The sequence below is a fragment of the Eschrichtius robustus genome, chromosome 16 (assembly GCF_028021215.1).
Source record: "Eschrichtius robustus isolate mEscRob2 chromosome 16, mEscRob2.pri, whole genome shotgun sequence".
NCBI classification, from domain to species: domain Eukaryota; kingdom Metazoa; phylum Chordata; class Mammalia; order Artiodactyla; family Eschrichtiidae; genus Eschrichtius; species Eschrichtius robustus.
In genome coordinates, this window is record NC_090839.1 from 26,127,967 (window position 1) to 26,147,803 (window position 19,837).

The 19,837-nt window shown below is 42.4% G+C and overlaps 1 protein-coding gene across 1 annotated transcript in view; it reads left to right on the forward strand.

Annotated features, from left to right (window-relative positions):
* The first annotated feature begins 668 nt into the window (after positions 1-668).
* CDK5RAP1 (CDK5 regulatory subunit associated protein 1) overlaps positions 669-19,837 on the forward strand; it is a 43,526-nt gene continuing 24,357 nt past the window's right edge. The window contains 9 exon segments of the mRNA XM_068565970.1: positions 669-5,405; positions 5,952-6,164; positions 8,193-8,406; positions 8,409-8,523; positions 11,159-11,262; positions 11,744-11,778; positions 12,838-12,938; positions 14,864-15,074; positions 16,695-16,815. Coding sequence (XP_068422071.1) covers positions 8,362-8,406; positions 8,409-8,523; positions 11,159-11,262; positions 11,744-11,778; positions 12,838-12,938; positions 14,864-15,074; positions 16,695-16,815 — 732 coding nt within the window. The 5' untranslated portion in view covers positions 669-5,405; positions 5,952-6,164; positions 8,193-8,361.

Below are 19,837 nucleotides of genomic sequence, written 5' to 3' on the forward strand. Positions count from 1 at the left end.
TTTAGAGAGTGCTTGCTATGTGCTAGGCACTGTACATACATTTCCTCATTGGATCCTCACCACATATCTATGTTGATAGGAACGGCAGTCTCCATTTCACAGGTAAGAAAACTGGGGCTCAGAACAGGAGAGTGACTTGCCCAAAGTCACACAGCTATGAAATGTCTGAGCTTGGATTCAAACTAGGTTTTTCTGACTTCAGAGCCCTTGTTCACCTTAGAGATTTTCTGGCCCTGCACCATCCACTAGAAATATAATGCAAGCCACATTTGTAATTACCAATTTTCTAGTAGCCATATTTTTAAAAGTAAGAAAAAATAGATGAAAATAATTTTAATAATAAATTTTATTTAACCCAGTAGATCCAAAATGTTATCACTTCAACACATAATATAAAAATTCATTAATGAAATGTTTTACATTCTTTTTCTCATACTGTCTTTGAAATCTGGTGTGTATTTTATACCTACAGCACATCTCTATTCAGATACCAAATTTTCATTGGAAACCTTTGATTGGTATTTAGATTTCATAAAGTTTCCAGTTGAAAAAATTAGATTCACATAATCAAGTATTTCCAAATGTACTAAAGTTTTCCAATAACTGAATTGAGTATCAGTTTTTAAATTAAAATTCATTAAAATGGAATTAAATTCAGTTCCTCATTCACACTGCTTGCATATCACATGCTCAGTAGCCACATGTGATAACCGTAGTTACTGCATTAGACTAAGCAGTTCTAATCAAGGTTCCACACGAAACTGAGGCCCACATGGATTCACGTAACAAGCCAGAGCCAGAGCTCGTTCTAGAAACCTGGGGAAATGCAGGTAAGCAGAGATATTCCAGCTTTGCCCACCTCAATCTGCCCACCCATTTGTCAATCCACTGTTCATTTGAGAAATACATAGTGAACACCTACTTTGTGCTAATCCTTGGGTCCAGGAGCTGATTTGCTGGGAGCAAGACTGACAGGCCCCCTTGCACAGGGGAAAGAAATTCAGCAGAAGCTCTCACAATCAAATGTGTGATTGGGTAGACTCATGGAAATACCAGAGAGGCCAGCGGGGACCTGACCAGCTCTGGGGGTGAGGGCAGGTTTCTCTCAGGAGGAGACCTGAAGCTGATGTCCTTCTGAAGGAGCAGGCTAAAAATCAGCTACTGCTGCAATAATGCTGTGGACCAAAACAACTCCAGACTCTGTGGCCACAGCAACAAACATTTATTTTCATACTTCTGGGGCTGCATGGTGACTGCAGTTTGACTGTTAGAAGCTGGGCTTGACTGGTTGGCTTTGGTCCAGGCTGTGGGTTGGGCTCAGGCCTACTCTATGATTTTCCTTCTGGAGCCCAGGATGAAGGGGCATCAGCTCCCAGGGCATGTTCTCATGGCAAGTCCCTAGAGTTCAAAGACAAGCAAAGTGCACAAGCACATTTACATCCTCTGCATTTTGTCCACTCTCATTCCGTTGGCCAAAACAAGTCATTTGGCTGAGGCTGATCAGTGGGAAAGGAGGAGGGGAAGAAGAAATTGCTCAGTAACTGTTAGAACTATCACCAACCAGTAGGAGTTAGGTAGGAGGGGGAATGGCATCCCAGATGACAGATTCCCAAGGTGGGATGGAACATGAGCCTTCCAAGCTCCTGGAGATCTGGGCGGGGTGGGGGGTGTTGTTTTTATCACCTTCATTGCCCAAGACACAACACTGTCTGAGACTCCACAATATGGCAGCTGAAAGGACCCTTGTTGTTGGAATGTGGTGGGTGATGGGTTGGGAGGTTGGAAATGGTCCCTGGCCCTCACATGGGCTGATGTGTGTGGGACAGGATAGTAGGGATGTTGGGAATGGCTGGTGTGTGTGTGTGTGTGTATGTATAGGTGGGGGCAGCATAACATGCACCAGAGAACATCCCTCATGCCCATCCCATGGGCAATCAGAACTGGCAAGGGGTAGCTCTGACATCTTCTGACTTGCTGCCTCCTGCTCTGGCCACAAAAGGGGAAGGTGACACCTCCTTCTGGGGCCACTAGGGGAAGATCCAGATTTGAAAGAGCACAGTTCTAAGAGGCCAAGAGACCTGGGTTGAAATCCCGGCTCCTCCCTGACTCCCACATTGGAAGCTCTAAAAGTGGCTTCCTTCCAGCCCTAGAATCCCTCTCTCCTGTGATTCTATGAGGACAATACCGAGGCTAAAGAGCGAAGGGCCACGTTGAAATGATAAGTAGGACCTGAAATAGAGAATTGATGTGTCAGGAAGGACAGGGTCCATGCTTGGGGTCACTGTGGAGGGTGAATGGGTGTTGTCTGACCTTGGCAGCGTGGGTGGGAGGCTTCCCTCCTCAACATAACTCCTAGTGGGATGGAGGTTCGGCCACCATGGTGGGGCTCTGTGTGGCACAGGTGGCACCCCCCCATGGCCAAGTTAGGACAGAACATCTTCCCCTTCTAGTAAAAACTTTGACAGTAAACCTGAATATTTCTCCAACTGGAGTCTTTAGATCTCAGAGTTTCCAGGAACTTGTCTCTAGAGTCTAAAAGTTTTCCAGGAATTCTGAAAGTTTGTATTTTCACGGTGCTGATTATTGCCTGAAAAGATCAGAGCACATTCTACATTACCTGGAGAACCACAGTAAAAAACAAGAGCCATAATACAATTCTTGGGCTGTGTTTGCCTTTGTATATTTGACTCAATTGGCACCCAGCAGTCATGTAAAGAGACGCTGTGGAACTTATTGTGGTATGTCTCAAACTCCTGAAATCTGGGTTTGGTTTTTCTTCACTGCCCCAAGACATTGCACTGGCCCAGGACTTCACAATCTCTGGACAACTGCCACAGCCTCCTCAATACTCTACTGATTTGTCTTCCCACCCTCCTACCCTCAATGCAGTATATTTTCTACATAGCAGCCACTTTATATGCAAAGAAAGTGGAAGTCAGCAGGAAGGACTGACTTGGCCATGGCTATCGTGGAAAGTATCGGAGCCTTAATGTGAACCCAGCCAGTCTGACTTTGAATTAGTCAGTCAGTGTTGAGAATAGGACTTTGTTATCAGACTGACCTGTGGGTGGATCCCAATTCTGCCATACCCTAGTTATGTGAGCTTCAGCACTTGACTACCTTTTTGTATTTTCAGTTTTCTCGCCTGTAACTCGGGCCAATAATAAACCTCACAGAGTTCTAATGAGGTGTCGAAGAGGCCAGTTGTAGCAGGGGTTGTCAGGCCGCCCAGAGCCTTGGTAATTCAGAGTGCTGGAGTCAGTGACTGCATCTTATTTATAGAGGGCTTTCTCCCAAACCACAGCCTTCTCTGCATAGGCAGAGTAGAAGCAGTGAGGAATTAACACAAGTAGGAGTATACTTCCACCATGGCTGGTAGTATATAACCACCCCAGCTTCCTCTCCCTTTGGGTGAAATAATTCTGAGGTCTGTGTCTTACACTGTTTCCTAGAGCTCCCCAACAGAATGAAGACCCAGATGCCCACCTTGGTAACTGGCTTGATAACACACTCCTTATTGGCTGTCTCCCCTGTCTCATTCCCTGAGTTACCTTATCAGTGTCTCCTGTGATCACCTGCCTGCACTCAAGTCCTTTGTTCAAGATCTGCTTCTGGGGAACCCAAACTAATACATAAAGCAGTCATTTGTTCATTCAACAAGTATTTATTAAGCCCTCCTATGAATCAGACTCTGTGCTACATCCTGGGGACATTGCAGTGATCATGACAGAATGTGTCGCTGCTCTCAGGGAGCTGAATGTCTAGGAAATAGGCAATGGCAAGTAAACAAAAAATGCTATCATTTTGGATAGTGACAAATACTGAGAAGAAAATGATGTGATAGTGATGGGAGCCTTTTACATGGGGTGGTTAGAGAGGGCCTCTCTGGAGAGCTGAGACATGAAGGATGAGAAGGCACCAACCTTGAAACAATTTTGGGGAACATTCCAGAGAGAGAATGTTCAAAGTACAAAGGCTCTGAGATAAACATGTGCTTGGGGTATTGAAGGAGCAAAATAAAATTGTGTAGTTGAAATATAGTTAATTAGAGAGAACATGCTAGGAGAAGTAAATAGTAAGAAATAAATAAGTAGGTTGGAGAAGTAAAAAGTAAGCAGTAGCCAGATCATGCAGGTCCTAGGACACAGTAGGAAATCTGGATTTTATTGCAAAGGCAATGGCAAGCCACTGGGAGTTTTCAGCAGAGGAATGATGTGATCTGAGTTAAGTCTTGTTTTTTTTTGTTGTTGTTGTTTTGTTTTGTTTTCTTCCTGCTGCACTGCACAGCTTTCAGGATCTTAGTTCCCCAACCAAGGATGGAGATCGAATCCGGGCCCACCTCAGTGAAAGCACGGAGTCCTAACCACTGGACCGCCAGGGAACTCCCATGATCTGAGTTAAGAAAACAAACTCTCTTAGGCTCTGTGTGGGAAATAGTTGGTAGGAAACTAGGTTAAGGGCAAAAGCAAGGAGGCCAGTTAGCAGGCTATTGCTGTCCTTTCTGATGAGATGATGGTGGCCTGGGCTAGAGTTGCAGCAGAAGAACGGGAGAATGGGAAGTGGATAGATTTGAGACATTTTGGAGTTAGAGCTGACAAAACTTTGCTGATAGATTGAGTGTGGAGATTGAGGGAGAGGAAACAAAAAATGACTCAGTTTCTCCTAGTGCAACTGGGAGGATGCTTGGGTCATTTACTGAGATGGGCAAGACTGGGCAGACACAGGTTTTGGGTTAGGATGTGTATGAAGAAATGAAGAGTTCTGTATTGAGTTAGAGACGGTCGATAGGTACCCAAGGGGAGGTGCCCCATAGACAGTGGAACTATGTGTCTGTGACTCCAGGGGTTGGGAGGGGGGTTCTATGCTGGAAACGTGAATTGGGAAGTCTTTAACCTATAACGCAGCGCTGTCCAATAGAAATAGAAAGCGAGCCACGTAAATAATTAAAAATTTCCCAGTAGCCACACTGAAAAAAGTAAAAAGAAACAGATGAAACTAACTTAAATAATATACTCATTTAAACCAATAAATCCCAAATATTATCTCAGCACGTAGTCAATATAAAAATTATCGAGGAGATACCTGGCATTCTTTCTTCGACATCCGGTGTGTATTTTACATTTAGAACACATTTAATTCGCACTCGCCACATTTCAAGCGCTCAGTTGCCACCTGCCGGCTAGGGGTTACCGCTTGGTTCAGCGCACCAGTGGAAGGTTTTCAAACAGGAGCTTGGACCCACCCGGACAGTAGAGAAGACGCACTTCCGCCGGACGGAGCGCCCCGGACGGAAATTGCGGCGGAACGGAAGTTGCGCGTGTGCGTGCGCAGCCGCAGACAGCTGAGCCGGGAGCTTGGCCACTGAGAGGATCTTCAGCGGCTGGACGCCAGGCTTTCGGGCAGCGGTAGGTGAACGGAGCGCCGGCGGAGGTCGCCTGCGCTCTCGGCCACGCCCCACGTCTGGGACTGGAGGGGCGGCGGTGCCCCGGGAATGCGCGGTGTCCAAGGGGGGGGATGGCGCGGTGGTTACAGCGCGGACCCTGGAGTCAGACTGTCGGGGTGTGCACTCCAGCCCCGCTTCCTACTCGTTTGTGACCTTGGACAAGTCAGCCCTCTTTCCCCCGAGCCTTAGCTTTGTCACCTGTGAAGTGAGGATGATAGTAGAACCTGCCTCACAGTTGCTGTGAGGATTAAATACGGTAATCCATGGAAAGCACTTAGCACCACGCCTGACACATTGTAATCACCCAATAAAGTGGGATGCTTTATTGTTTATGTTGAGATGAGGCTATTGTCTCATCGTTATTGTCGACTACCAATTAATGTAGGCCCCCACCGAGGCCCCCTACATTGTGCTCTGCAAGCATTTTGTTCGTATTGTCACATTTGATCCTCACAACAGACATGGAGATAGGTGCTGTAATAGGCACTGTTATTCCCATTTTACACAGGAAATGGAAGCTCCCAGAACTTAAGACGCTTCCACGTGCCCAAAGTTATCTGGCGAGGCAGCAGTTGGGTCAGACTCCGTCTCTCGCGTCTTAACCACAATGCTCTATACCCACCATCAAAGGAGGTGTGGGCTGCAATTGTGCAGTTACTGAAGAATTACTGTATGCCAAGTTAGGTTTTAACATCTTTAATTCTCACAACATCTCTGAGAGGTGGGTATTATTTTTATCCTTACTTTACAGATGTGGAATTGGTGGCTCAGAGGTAGGAATTTGGCTTTCCCGAGGTCACACGGTGACCTCGGGTGACTTTAAAGTTCACACTAAAAGTCTGCTGTTCTCTGTCACTTGAAAGTAGGTTGGCATTGCTTCTGCCTAAAGTGCTGGTAGCATGTACAGCAGGTGATCGGGTTGGAGAAGTAACAGGCCACATCTGCTCATTTTACATGTATAGCACCTGCCATGTTACTAGAATGGGAGATACTAAGAATGTAGAAATGAATGAGATTTTTTCCCTGCTTTCAGAGACCTCCGGCTTACAAGGGATAAGCAGTAATTAACAGCAAAGTGTGATGAGTCTTGTGATAGTTAGAAGGAGGCTTTGGGAACCTAGGGGAGGACCCCTAGACTTTGGTGGTGGTGGCCAGGAAAGGCTTCCAGGAGGAAGCAGAGACCTAAAAGTAGTGTAGGAGTTGGCCAAGTCAGTTGAGCGAAGATACATCAGCCAGAGAAAACAGCATGTATAAAAGCCTAGAAGCTAGTGAAGATCAGTACAAAGATGTCTGGTATGGCTGGAATGAGGTAGTCAGGCTGGAGATGTGGGGTCCATTAAGAATATGTGGTGGAAAGTAAGTCTCCACCTTTTGTACTTTGAGTCACCTAGGTTCCTTCCTGGGAGGCACCCTCTGTTTCTTATGCATTCTAGAGATATTGTGTGCATTTACAAATATGTACCTGAATATTCATGTCTTCTTTCCTACACAGATTTGTGGATGGCCCACTATATCTAGTATAACACTTTGCTTCTTTGCTTTTTTGTCATGTGTAGATTCAACCTCACTTTCTAACGGTTGCATCTTATTCCATTGTATGGATGTACTTTGACTTATTTAACTAGTCCCCTATTGATGACATTTAAATCTTTTCCGTTTCTTTGCTATTAGAAACACTGCTGCATCAAATATCCTTATGCATAGGTTATTTTGCACATGAGTCTATCTGTAGGATAAATACCTAGGAATGGAAATGCTTGGTCAAAGGGTTTTTGTGTGTTTTTTTAAAATTAATTTTTATTGGAGTATAGTTGATTTACAGTATTGTGTTAGTTTCTGCTGTATAGCAAAGTGAATCAGTTATACATATACATGTATTCACTCTTTTTTAGATTCTTTTCCCATGTAGGTCATTACAGAGTACTGAGTAGAGTTCCCTGTGCTACACAGTAGGTTCTTATTAGTTATCTAGGGTTTGTGTGTTTGTAATTTTGATGGAAGGTGGCAAATTGCTCTCTGTAAAGGTTGTGCCATTTTCCATCCCTCCCCCCCAGCCATATGTGAGAGAGTCTGGGTGGGAAGTTTGAAGGGCAGTAATCTGAGACTCTTGGAGGTCGAAAGTAGTCACCGATCAGGCATATGGTGCCCCCATGTTAGATACTTTCCTTTTGAAGAAACCCAAAAGAAGATGTCCTCAGTAAATAGTTTTCACCGTGTGGGGAGGCGGTGTAGCAAGGTGGCTAGGGGCACAGGCTTTGTTTTAACAGAGACCTTTATTTGAATCCCGACTCTGCTGCTTACTGGCTGTGGGAGCTTAGGTAAGTCCCTCAGCCTCTCTGTCTATTTCCTCCTCTCTGAATGGGGCTAATAGTAGTGTCTGTTGCCTATGTTCCTCAGGATGCTGTGAAGCTTTAAAGAGCTGATACACTTAAAGCCCTTAGAACTGTTCCTGGCACAAGATGCTACTTTGTTATTTTGTCAGGGCTTCTCATTTCATCTCTACAACCCCTTTGTTTTGAAAACAGACTGCCTGGGTTTGCGTCTCATCTCTGGCACTTCTTTGTGTGATATTTGGCAAGTTGCCTCAGTTTTTTCACCTGTAAAATATTATTAGGGGGACAATATTATTAAGAGTACCTTCTTGGGTTTTTGTGAGGATTAAATGTATTGATACACTTGGAAGTGCTTAGAGCAGTGCCCTGTATATAGTGTTCAATAAATGTTGGTGATGTCTGTCATTCTCTTGCAGTCTTTGGGCTGTTTTAGTGCCATGCATCCTTTACAGTGTGTCCTCCAAGCGCAGAGATGTCTGAGGTGGGGGCCCTTGGCCTCTGTGTCCTGGCTGCTGCTGAGGACCTGCAGGGCACACAGTGGTGTCCGCAGCTCTGCATGTCCCAGTCCAGAGACGCGGCAGGAGGATGGAGTTTGGAAGGATTTCAGCTCCAGGCTGGCCACTGGACCGACTTTTCAGCATTTTTTAAGAAGTGCTTCCGTTCCTCAAGAGAAACCGTCTACTCCAGATGTGGAGGACCCACCCCCGTATCTCACAGTGGATGAACTTTTAGGAAGGCAGAGAAAAGGTTGGTTTTACTTTACTTCTCTTTGGACTTCCTGCTTTACTCCTTTCCAGCATCCATAGTCTGATTCTTTCTTTCTTTATTTTTTTGGCTACGTTGGGTCTTCATTTCTGCGCGCGCGCTTTCTGGGCTACTCTTGATTGCGGGGTGTGGGCTTCTGATTGCAGCGGCTTCTCTTTGTTGCAGAGCATGGGCTCTAGGCATGCGGACTTCAGTAGTTGCAGCATGCGGGCTTCAGTAGTTGTGGCGCATGGGCTCAGTAGTTGCAGCATGAGGGCTCCAGGGCACGCAGGCTTCAGTAGTTGTGGTGCATGGGCTTAGTTGCTCCGTGGCATGTGGGATCTTCTCGGACCAGAGTTCGAACCCATGTCCCCTGCGTTGGCAGGCGGATTCTTAACCACTGCGCCACCAGGGAAGTCCCATAGTCTGATTCTTAACAGGTCTTTTATTACAGACCTGGCTTTGGAGGGTTAACAGAGTGGGAAGGCTGCTAAGTTATGGAATCGTCAGACTCTACCAAGTAACAATAATATAAAGAAACTTATAGTTTTGGTACAAGCAACTTGGGGATAGAAGTCCTGGGGAGTCCTCTCTTTGGTTACCTTTGGAAACCCTTATGATCTCTGTTCTGATTTTTAGATCATCCTAAGTTATAAGGTAGGTTTCATAATTGGTGCTGTAGAAAATCATTATGCTTAGGCAGAGATTTTCTGAGAAACATAATGCACTCAGTTAAAATGCCTTAAAAAAAATGTTTGAGGGCTTCCCTGGTGGCACAGTGGTTAAGCATCCGCCTGCCAATGCAAGGGACACGGGTTCGAGCCCTGGCCTGGGAAGATCCCACATGCCGCGGAGCAACTAAGCCCATGCGCCACTACTACTGAGCCTGCGCTCTAGAGCCCGCGAGCCACAACTACTGAGTCTGCGTGCCACAGCTACTGAAGCCTGCGCGCCTAGAGCCCGTGCTCCGCAACAAGAGAAGCCACGACAATGAGAAGCCCACGCACCGCAACGAAGAGTAGTCCCTGCTCGCTGCAACTAGAGGAAGCCCACACACAGCAATGAAGACCCAACACAGCCAAAAAAAAAAAAAAAAAAAAGTTTGAAGAGACAACCAGACCTCTCCCCTTTTGCACTGTTTCAAAAAAAAATTTCCCTTTATAATTCTTAATGATTTGGTTGCAGTCATATGGTGCAAATTATTTGTAATGTGCTATTTTCATTTAATATTCTTCCAAATACTAGTCTTCATAATTAAATTTAAAAACATTGGTGCAAAATATCACATGCTGTACCATGATGTTTTCCAATTGTTGGGACATCAGGTTGTTTCAAAAATTTTTATATTATAAATAACACTATAATAAGTGCCTCATATATATGTATACAGATACATGCATATATAGATAGCTTTGCTTCTTTAAAAATTTTTTTCTGGAATAAATTTCTAGGAGTTGAATTGGTAAATCAAGGAGTCTGTATACCTTGTGACTCCTGCTCGGTATTTTGTAGTCCTTTAAAATTTGTTGTTCCCTTCAGTCTCTCCCTGACATAAGTTTGGTGTTTTCTTTTTTTAGACAAGGGAAGTGAGCCAAGGAAGGTTTAAAAAAAAATCCTGATTGTTTCTTTCTTTTTTGAAAAAAATTACTGCTCTTTTCTATTGGTTTTCATGTGATTGTCCTTCAACTTTTAACTCCATTTAGAATTTATTTGGGTTTGTGGATTAAAGTGCGTTGGTGGGCGCAGGGGTTGAAATAGGAATTTAGTTTGAAGGGTCTTGCTATGGTGTGAAATTGAGGTTCTTATAGCTTTGTGCAAATGTGTTTTATGTCATGTTAGCCATGCTTGTTTTCGTTTAAGATGTTTGAAGTTACTGTAGGAAGTTGCCTCATTTTTATTTTGTGGCTTTATGTACCCTCTGGCCACTGCTGCTCCCTCCAGAGTCTGGAGAACCTCATTTTGAGAAGGAGGAGTGTAACATATGGATTTTTTTTTTTTTAATAAATTTATTTGTTTTATTTATTTATTATTTTTGGCTGTGTTGGGTCTTCGTTGCTATGCATGGGCTTCTTATTGCAGTGGCTCCTCTTGTTGCGGAGCATGGGCTCTAGGCACGCGGGCTTCAGTAGTTGTGGCTTGCGGGCTCTAGAGCGCAGGCTCAGTAGTTGTGGCGCACGGGCTTAGTTGCTCCGCGGCATGTGGGATCTTCCCAGACCAGGGCTTGAACCCGTGTCCCCTGCATTGGCAGGCGGATTCTTAACCACTGCGCCACCAGGGAAGCCCTAACATGGATTTAAATTTATTTCCCCCCAGGTTGATAATTATTGTCAACTAGTCCTCCCTTTTCTAATTGTTTTTATAACCGTATTTCCTGATTCTCAGGTGCATGTTTTCTCCATTTTTAATGATACGGCTTGTAATTGGTGTGTGTATATAATGTAGTATTTCTTTTGTTCTGAAAGGCTGTCATTAATTTGGGGGTACATCTGGCAATTAATGATGCCTTAGAATTGAGGCAACAGGGGACTTAGCGGCTAACCAGTTGCCTTAGGTGTTTCTGGGGCATTTGGGGAGGAGACCTTTTGAGACATGTGGTCTCTTTTCATCTGCCTGCAATGGAATTGCCCTCTCATTGCAGTCTACCTTGAGACCTATGGCTGCCAGATGAATGTGAATGACACAGAGATAGCCTGGTCCATCTTACAGAAGAGTGGCTACCTCCGGACCAGTAACCTTCAGGAGGTATACACATTTTCTGCTTCCCCTTGTTACCTGGGTGAGATTCTGCATGTGTGCCAGTTCTTGGGTGGAGTTTCAGGAACAGGCTATGGCCTAGTGAGAGTGAGTTCCCTTGAGGAAAGTGTGTAGTATGGGACCGAGGTGTACTTTTGTTGCAGTTATTTTTGAAACTTTTAAGGTTGTGCTTACCTTCAGGCAAGGAACTAGGTTAAAAATGGGCCATGAGGAGGAGGGGAATGGGGAGTTAGTGTTTAATGGGTACAGGTTTTAGTTGGGGAAGATGAAATAGTTGTGGAGGTTGATGGTGGTGATAGCTGCACAGCAGTGTGAATGTACATAATGCTACCTAACTGTACACTTAAAAATGGTTAAAATGGTAAATTTTAAAAAAATTAAAAAAAAAAAAAAAGGGCTGTGGGCAGTGATTCTAAAAGGTTAATTTCAAAGATCATAATTTTCCTTTTTTTCCTTGCTCTCTACCCAGGCTGATGTGGTCCTCCTTGTCACATGTTCTATCAGGTGGGAATTTGTTCTTTACTTAGAGAGTGAATATATCTTATATAATAATGCCAGAGCCAACGGTGCCAGGCTGGCCCTACCTATGGAGATGAGCCAGTGGATTTGCAGTTTTACACCAGTGGAGATAGTAATGATAGAATGGTCAGCATTTGCTAAGCGTGTACTGTGTGTCAGGTCTTGTACTGAGTACTATACGTGCACTAGCTAATTCTCACAACAACCCTGTGAGGTAGGTGCTGTTATCAAACTCATTTTATTGATGAGGAAACCGAGAGTGTGCTGAGTTGCCCAACTTTTCCTTGGGTTTTTCTTGCAGCCAATGGCACATGTTTATGATGTACCTCACATCATAAGGGCTAGGTACCATCAGTGGTCAGGGACAGAGTTCTTTAGAACAGAGATGGGTGGCATCCATCAGAAGTGAACATACCCTGTGTATTACTTTGTTTCTGTGTACAAAGCATGTTGGTGTTATGTTTCCTCAGCTGGCTATACTATCAATTAATTAATCCAACATTTTTGTTCTGAGGGTCTTTGCTGCAAGACATTGGACTAGGTTCTTTGGGAGATTCAGAAATGAACCCTTCCTCCATGGAGCCTGACTTTAAGGAGTCTGGTCTGATATGGGAACTAAGACAGATACACAAATAGCTCTAACATCTGGCAGAAAGCACTAGGTAAAAAAATGAAACAGTAAAAAGGAGAAATTGCTGAGTACAGGGAATAGAATTGTTAAGGTGACAGGAGAACAAACTCTCCAACAGAGGAGAGTTGGGGAGGGCTTTGTGGAGTAGATTGTTTTTGATTTTGGCTTAAAGGCTTGTCAGGATTTGGAGATGTGCAGGGAGGGCGTCATTCTAGGAATAGTTTTGGCCACACCGCATGGCTTTCAGGATCTTAGTACCCCAACCAGGGATTGAACCTGTGTCTTTGCAGTGAAAGCGTGGAGTCCTAACCACTGTACTGCCAGGGAATTCCCATTCTTCCCATTGTCTTGCTCTTTTAGATTGCTTTGTAGTTTATTTTCAGGTTCAGGTCTACCTTTTTTGACCTCTGCAGGGAGAAGGCTGAACAGACCATCTGGAATCGTTTACATCAGCTCAAATCCTTGAAGTCAAAACGGCTCCGCTCCCGAGTGCCTCTGAGGATTGGGATTCTAGGTATCTGGTAATTTGCAGATTTTGTGAGTTTTGTGAGACTTGGGCTCCATGTAGCTTTATATGCTAGGGTTTCCCTTAGAGGCTGGATTCCCAGTAGTGAAGAAATCTTATACAATCTTATACATGCCATTCAACTCTTATACTTAATGTCAGAGGCTGTAGGATTAAATGAGATAAAGCTCATAAAAGGGCTTTTCTTAGTGCCTTAAAGTAATAGGTACTGTACTCAGAAAGTGATCTGTCCTTACTAGTCTGATGGGGCTCATGGTGGCACAGAGTAGTGTATAGGAGAGAGTTTGGAGTCTGAAGGGACAGCTTGAATTTACCACGTAGGCACCTTTTATCTTGACTCCTGAAGCATGCCCAAGTGAAGATCTAATTATTCACTGACCAGTATGATAGCCACTAGCCACATGTGGTCATTTAAATTTAATTACACTTAAATAATATTAAAAATTCACTTCTTCAGTCTCACTAGCCACATATTGACTGCTCAGTAGCCACACTTGACTAGTACTACCAGTTTGAACAGCGTAGATAAAGCACATTACCATTGTCTTAGAAAGTTCTATTGGACAGCTCTGGTATAGATAGCTGGGAGGCATATTTCAAAAATAAATATTCTGTACCCTCATGGTCCCAGAATTTAGTCAATGTACTTAACCTTAAAATAGACTGTGTCCATTGTGGAATAGTTAAATTAATTCTTCTTGATGATGGGTCGAAACACAGGTTGGAGCATATCCTTTATTACACAGATTAATGTACTAAGTGATGCAGGAGGATGGAAAGATTAGCTAGAATGTTTTGTTCCATTCCAGTTCCTTCATTATAGAAGCCCCTGGGTATATATCTGTTAGGAATGTCAGAAATCCCCCAAATAGTTTTTTTCTTTTAATTGTGGTAAAGTATATGTAACATAAAGTTTACCATTTGGACCCCTTTTAGATGTACAGTTCAGTGGTATTAAGTACATTCACATTGTTGTGCGGCCATCACCTCCGTCCATTTCAAGAACTTTTTCATCTTCCCAAACTGAGACTCCACACTAATTAAGTAATGACTCCCCATTCCTCCCTCACTTCAGTCCCTGGCAACCACCATTCTACTCTCTGCCTCTGAATTTTACTGCTCTGGGTACTTCATATAAATGGAATCATACAACATTTTGGTGACTGGCTTTTTTCACTTAGCATAATACCCTCAAGGTTCATCCAGGCTGTAGCTTGTGTCAGAATTTCCTTCCTTTTTAAGGCTGAATAATATTCCATTGTATGTATATATCACATCTGTTTATGGATGCTCGGATTGCTTCCACTTTTTGGCTATTGTGAATGATGCTGCTATACACAGTTGTACAGCCAAGAATAGTTCTTAAACCAGTGTTTTTAAAGGGTTTTTTTTTTAATAAAATGGATTTTTAAATTGTATAGTTTTACTAATAACAGTGGTGTTCTTGATTATGGAAGATACCAGCGTAGATGGATAACTCATTTCTTATAGGTTTTAATAGGTATTATGGGCAACAAGAGGGATAAAGTGTGTAAGTGCAGTTGTATATAAATAAGTTTTATTTTAATAAATAAGTTCCTGACACAAAATAGTTTTTATTTGTAGCACCAAGTAATTTTCAGTTGAAAAAAGAGGTGGTTCACGTCTAGAAAGGTTTTTGGATGGTGGTTTCATTTTTTCCAGGCATTTCATTGAATTGCCATAGAGCTCTTTTCCTGTGGTTTTCTTATATAGGAATATGCAGGTTCCAGAGGTATAGAAGTGTTGGGCAAATTTGAGGGATGATGCTAAACTCCTAGAGAAGTTTTTGTGACCTGGTCTCTGATCCAGCTGGAGAGAATGTGTACTAAAAAGAAGTTGTGAGACGAGATGAATTTGGGAACAGGTCTTAGCTTATTTCGTTTCCCTCCCAGGCTGCATGGCTGAGAGATTGAAGGAGGAGATCCTCAACAGAGAGAAAATGGTGGATATTTTGGCTGGTCCAGATGCCTATAGGGACCTTCCTCGGCTGCTTGCTGTTGCCGAGTCAGGCCAGCAAGCTGCCAATGTTCTGCTCTCTCTGGATGAGACCTATGCTGATGTCGTGCCAGTCCAGACGAGCCCCAGTGCCACTTCTGCTTTTGTGTGAGTCACTGACCAAGAGATGGGGACTCAGCTTCTCCTTTCTTACTTTTAAAATAACATGTTAAAAAATAAAATAAAATAAAATAACATGTTAATTTTATTACATTAAAAAAATTAATGCATATAGTACAAAAAACTGAAGACAAAAGATGGTATAGTAAGACTCCCTCACACCTGTCATCCTCAGTCTCCTAGGCTACCTCTCAGAGGCAGCCATGTTAGGAGTTTCTTATATAATCCTTTCAGAGGTATTCTTTGCACATGCATTCATGTATATAATATAGAATCTTTCCTACCCTCCCTTCTATACTCTTATTATTTTTTTCACTTAAAATATCTAGGGCTTTCAGGATCTTTTTTCCCCTCCTCTGATCTTTTAAGTTAAAAAAAGAAGATCTGATGACAAAATAGTTCATATTTGTTGAAGAATATGTGGAAAGATAGAAAAACATAAAGAAGAGCATAAGGATTACCTATACTCCTACCAGCTAATGATAAACACTATTATCAGTTTGGTGTGTATCATTCTGTTCTTTCTTCTGTGTTTGTATGTGTATGCTTTGTGTATATTTATTTATAAAAATTGGCTCTTGGTGTACTTGGTTTTATAACCTTTTCATATTTAAAATAATGTACATTTGTTATATCATGAAATTTTCTCTAACAGATTGGCAAATAGGCTTATAGCCTATTTTTGTAAATAAAGTTTTATTGTAATACAGCCATACCCATTTGTTTATATATTGTCTGTGGCTACTTTTGCCACTACAATATCAGAATTGAGTAGTTGTGAGGAGGATGAGTCTCTACTGTATAGTCTGCAAAACCTCAAATATTTACCATCTGGTTTTTTACGGAAAAAGTTTGCCAACCTCTCATTTTAATGGCTATCCAATACTCTGTTGTTGGAATGCTTTATAAAATTAATAGCCAACATTTATTTAACAATCCTTCAGTGAACATCTTTACTATACATCTATCCATCATTATTTCCTTAAGATAAATTTAGGCTTTCATATACATGATGCAATGAAAGAGGGTGATGTAACTTAGATACTTAGCATTTGGATCAGGAGTGAGTGAGAGATGCAGAACCTTGTGTTTTAAATCCAAGGTCTCCATTCCTAATACACTCTTTATCATATTTATTTTTTTCTGGTCTAGATTTAAAGAGTTCAAAAATATCTAAATATAAACAGTAGAAAGTCCAGGTGTGGTACGTCTGCAACCCGTTCCTTCACCACTGCGGTCCCTTAGGGTAACCACTGCATCCACCAATTACAGTTTGGTTTATATCCTGTGATTAACACATAATAAGTTTTTTTTTTTTTTGGCCGTGTTGTGCAACTTGTGGGATCTCATTTCCCCGACCAGGGATTGAACCCAGGCCACAGCAGTGAAAGCCTGGAATCCTAACCACTAGGCCACCAAGGAACTCCCCATAATAGTTTTTAAAGATAAAAAATGTCTGCTTTATTGCTTCTTAGATCTCCAATTGGTCCAGTGTGAGCCTGTTGCCAAGAGAATTCAGAGCCAAAGGATAATGCCAAGGGAGCTGCTCCTTGGGTTGGACCAGGCCATCCTGCTCCTGTTACTAAGTTCTGGTGCTTTCCTCCCCAGGTCTATCATGCGAGGCTGTGACAACATGTGCAGCTACTGCATTGTTCCTTTCACACGTGGCCGGGAGAGGAGTCGGCCTGTTGCCTCCATTCTAGAGGAAGTGAGGAAGCTTTCTGAGCAGGTAGAAAATTCTCCAGCCCTTCTTACTGTGAGCGTGTTTGTGGGAGGATGAGGACAACCTTTCTAGTTTTGCAGCCTGTGCTTTCTCTAAGCTGTACAAGTTTAGAACCATACCTGGCCAGAAAGAAATACCTGGGTGTACATCTTGGGTTTGCTGCCCAGGAATTATAGGCAGATCCACTGAGAGGTTTGCTTGGGCGGCAGCACAGTAGAATGGAGAGAGCATGAATTAGATGATTGTGAATTCTGGCTCCACCATTCTCTGGCTTGATGCCCTGGCATAGGTCACTTAACTATCTTCTTCAAAACACAGTTTCCCCATCTATGAAAAGAGGGCAGATACCTTCTTTGCTAGGTTATTGGAAGGATTGTTACTGGAAGGACAATTGTTACTGGCACGACAATTGTTACTGGCACTTAGTAAGTTTTCAGAGAATGATTTATTAGTCTGTCTTTGTATTCTAGGCTATTCCCAAATCTCTTGTTCATTTTATCACTGAGCCAGCTCACTAGTTGAGGGACAGAGGTTAGGTGAGGGTAGTGAATCAGATCAGAGGCCAGAGGGGAGATATCTCCTGCCTTCCTCCTATTGGGAGCTGGTCCCTCAGCCCTTGAGGTCTCTCCCTAACCCTAGGCCCTAATATTCCAGCCCTGCAAAAGAGGACAATAGGTGGGAATATGGAGCTTTTCTTCCACTCGAGTCTCTGTGTTTTCTTACTTGCTTGGCTTAGGAACCATGGGAGGCTAGCCCCTGCTCCAGTTCTAAGTTAGCAGTTTGCCTTTGTTTGTGCACTCTGGCAAGCTGTCTTCTCTTCTCCCATCCCCAGATTCTCAGTTCCCTGATTTGGTCTCTGGCTGCTCACAGGCACTGTGAGTATTCTTCATACCTTACCTCACCCAGTGCTATCCAAAGTGGTCTAAAGTGGTCTCCTTCCTCTCCCCTTCCAGCTCTCCAGCTGTACCAAAACTCACTCCTTTGGGATGGAGATATTCTGTTTAAATAGACTGAGGTGATGACAGAAAACCCCTAACTTTTCTAGGGTATTTGCATATAAAAGAAGGAACTTAATAACATTAAAGTGAATCTTAGTGAATTCAAAGACATTGACTTATGAAAAATTAAGATTCTGCATTGTGTGTGTGTTTTTAAAAATTAATTAATTAATTTGGCTGCATCGGGTCTTAGTTGTGGCATTCGGGATCTTCGTTGTGACATGCAGGATCTTTTGTTGCAGCGCGTGGGCTTAGTTGCCCTGCAGCATGTGGGATCTTAGTTCCCTGACCAGCGATCGAACCTCTGTCCCCTGCAATAGAAGCGTGGAGTCCCACCCACTGGACTGCCCGGGAAGTCCCTGAAATTTAATAATTGTTACATTTTGCTATATTTACTTTATTTTTTTTGTTGTTAAGTATCTCAGAGTACAGCATGGCATTTCACCCTTAAGTAATTGTGCATCCCTAAAGAAAAATAAGGATATTTTCAATACCATTAATTCCTCTAACAGGATTAACAAAAAATGCTAAATATCTTTTGATTTTAGTCCACTCATATTCAGATTTTCCCAATTGTCCCATAGCTCTTTTTTCATTTGGTCATTACATCTCTTTATATGTGTGTGTGTTTTACTTAGTTTTATATCTTACTATCTTTTAAAAAAATTTTCTGGTTTGGAATAACTTCAGACTTTTCTTTTCTGTAAGAAAAGTTGCAAAGATAGTTACCTCTAATGTTAACATCTCACTTAACTTTGGTACATTTCTTACAACTAAAAGATTAGCATTGGTATATTATTGTTAACTAACTTCAGACTTTATTCTGATTTTGCCAGTTTCCCCACTAATGTCTTCTTTCTGGATCCAATCCAGGATCCATGTTGCATTTAGTATATCCTGTTTTTTAAGCTAACATTATGTCACAACTTGTAAAAATAAATAGTCTTTATGGAGACTTGGGTTTTGACAGTTAAATGCATTGCATGGTCCTGGAGTGGGATTCTAATCAGGGAATAAAAATGTTTAAAAAAATTACATATTCTTATGTGATTGTGATGTCACTGCCTAAGCAAGTTTGTATCCTGTCTGTAATAGTGTGAACATTTCCTCATGTCATTAACAGCTTTTAATTTATTTTTGTAGTTGTGTGGCCTTCCTTGGTATGGATGCACTATGATTTACTTGTAGGACAGCAGCTTTCAAATTGCTTTCAGTTCTTCCTCTGTTAAAACAGTGCTGTGTAGAAGTACATCTCTATACATTAATCTTTGTCCATCTTAATAGTTATATCCATAAGATAAGTTTCTAGACATGCCGTTGCTGAATAAAAATTAAGAAAAAAAGTTATAAAGGACATAGTATGGACAGTTGGTGAAAATTTGGCTTATGGAATGTGGATTAGATAATATTATCAATATTTCTGATTTTGATAATTGTCCTGTGACTACTATTATATAAGAAAATATTCTTATATGCTGAAATATTTAGAAGTAAAAGAGTATGATGTTTGCAGCTTTTTCTCAGAAGACAGAAAAATGTGTGCTTGCATGTGTGTGTAGAGAGAGAAAGTATATACATGAGGTGTGAGTGTGAATAATAAAGAAATAGAATACAATGTTAACAGTTACTGAATCTGGGCAAATAGTATATGGGAGTTTTTTTTAATCAAAAAAATTTATTTATTTATTTATTTGGCTGTGTTGGGTCTTAGTTGTGGCATGTGGGATCTTTTCATTGTGGCACATGGGCTCTTTGTTGCGGTGCGCGGGTTTCTCTCTACTTGTGGCACGCGGGCTCCAGAGCACTTGGGCTCAGTAGTTATGGCACACGGGCTCTCCAGTTGTGGTGCGTGGGCTCCAGAGTGCACGAGCTCAGTAGTTGCAATGCGGGCTTAGTTGCCCCACAGCATGTGGGATCTTAGTTCCCTGACCAGGGATCGAACCTGCTTCCCTAGCATTGGAAGGCGGATTCTTAACCACTGGACCACCAGGGAAGTCCTGGGAGTTTTTTATACCATTGCAATTTTTCTG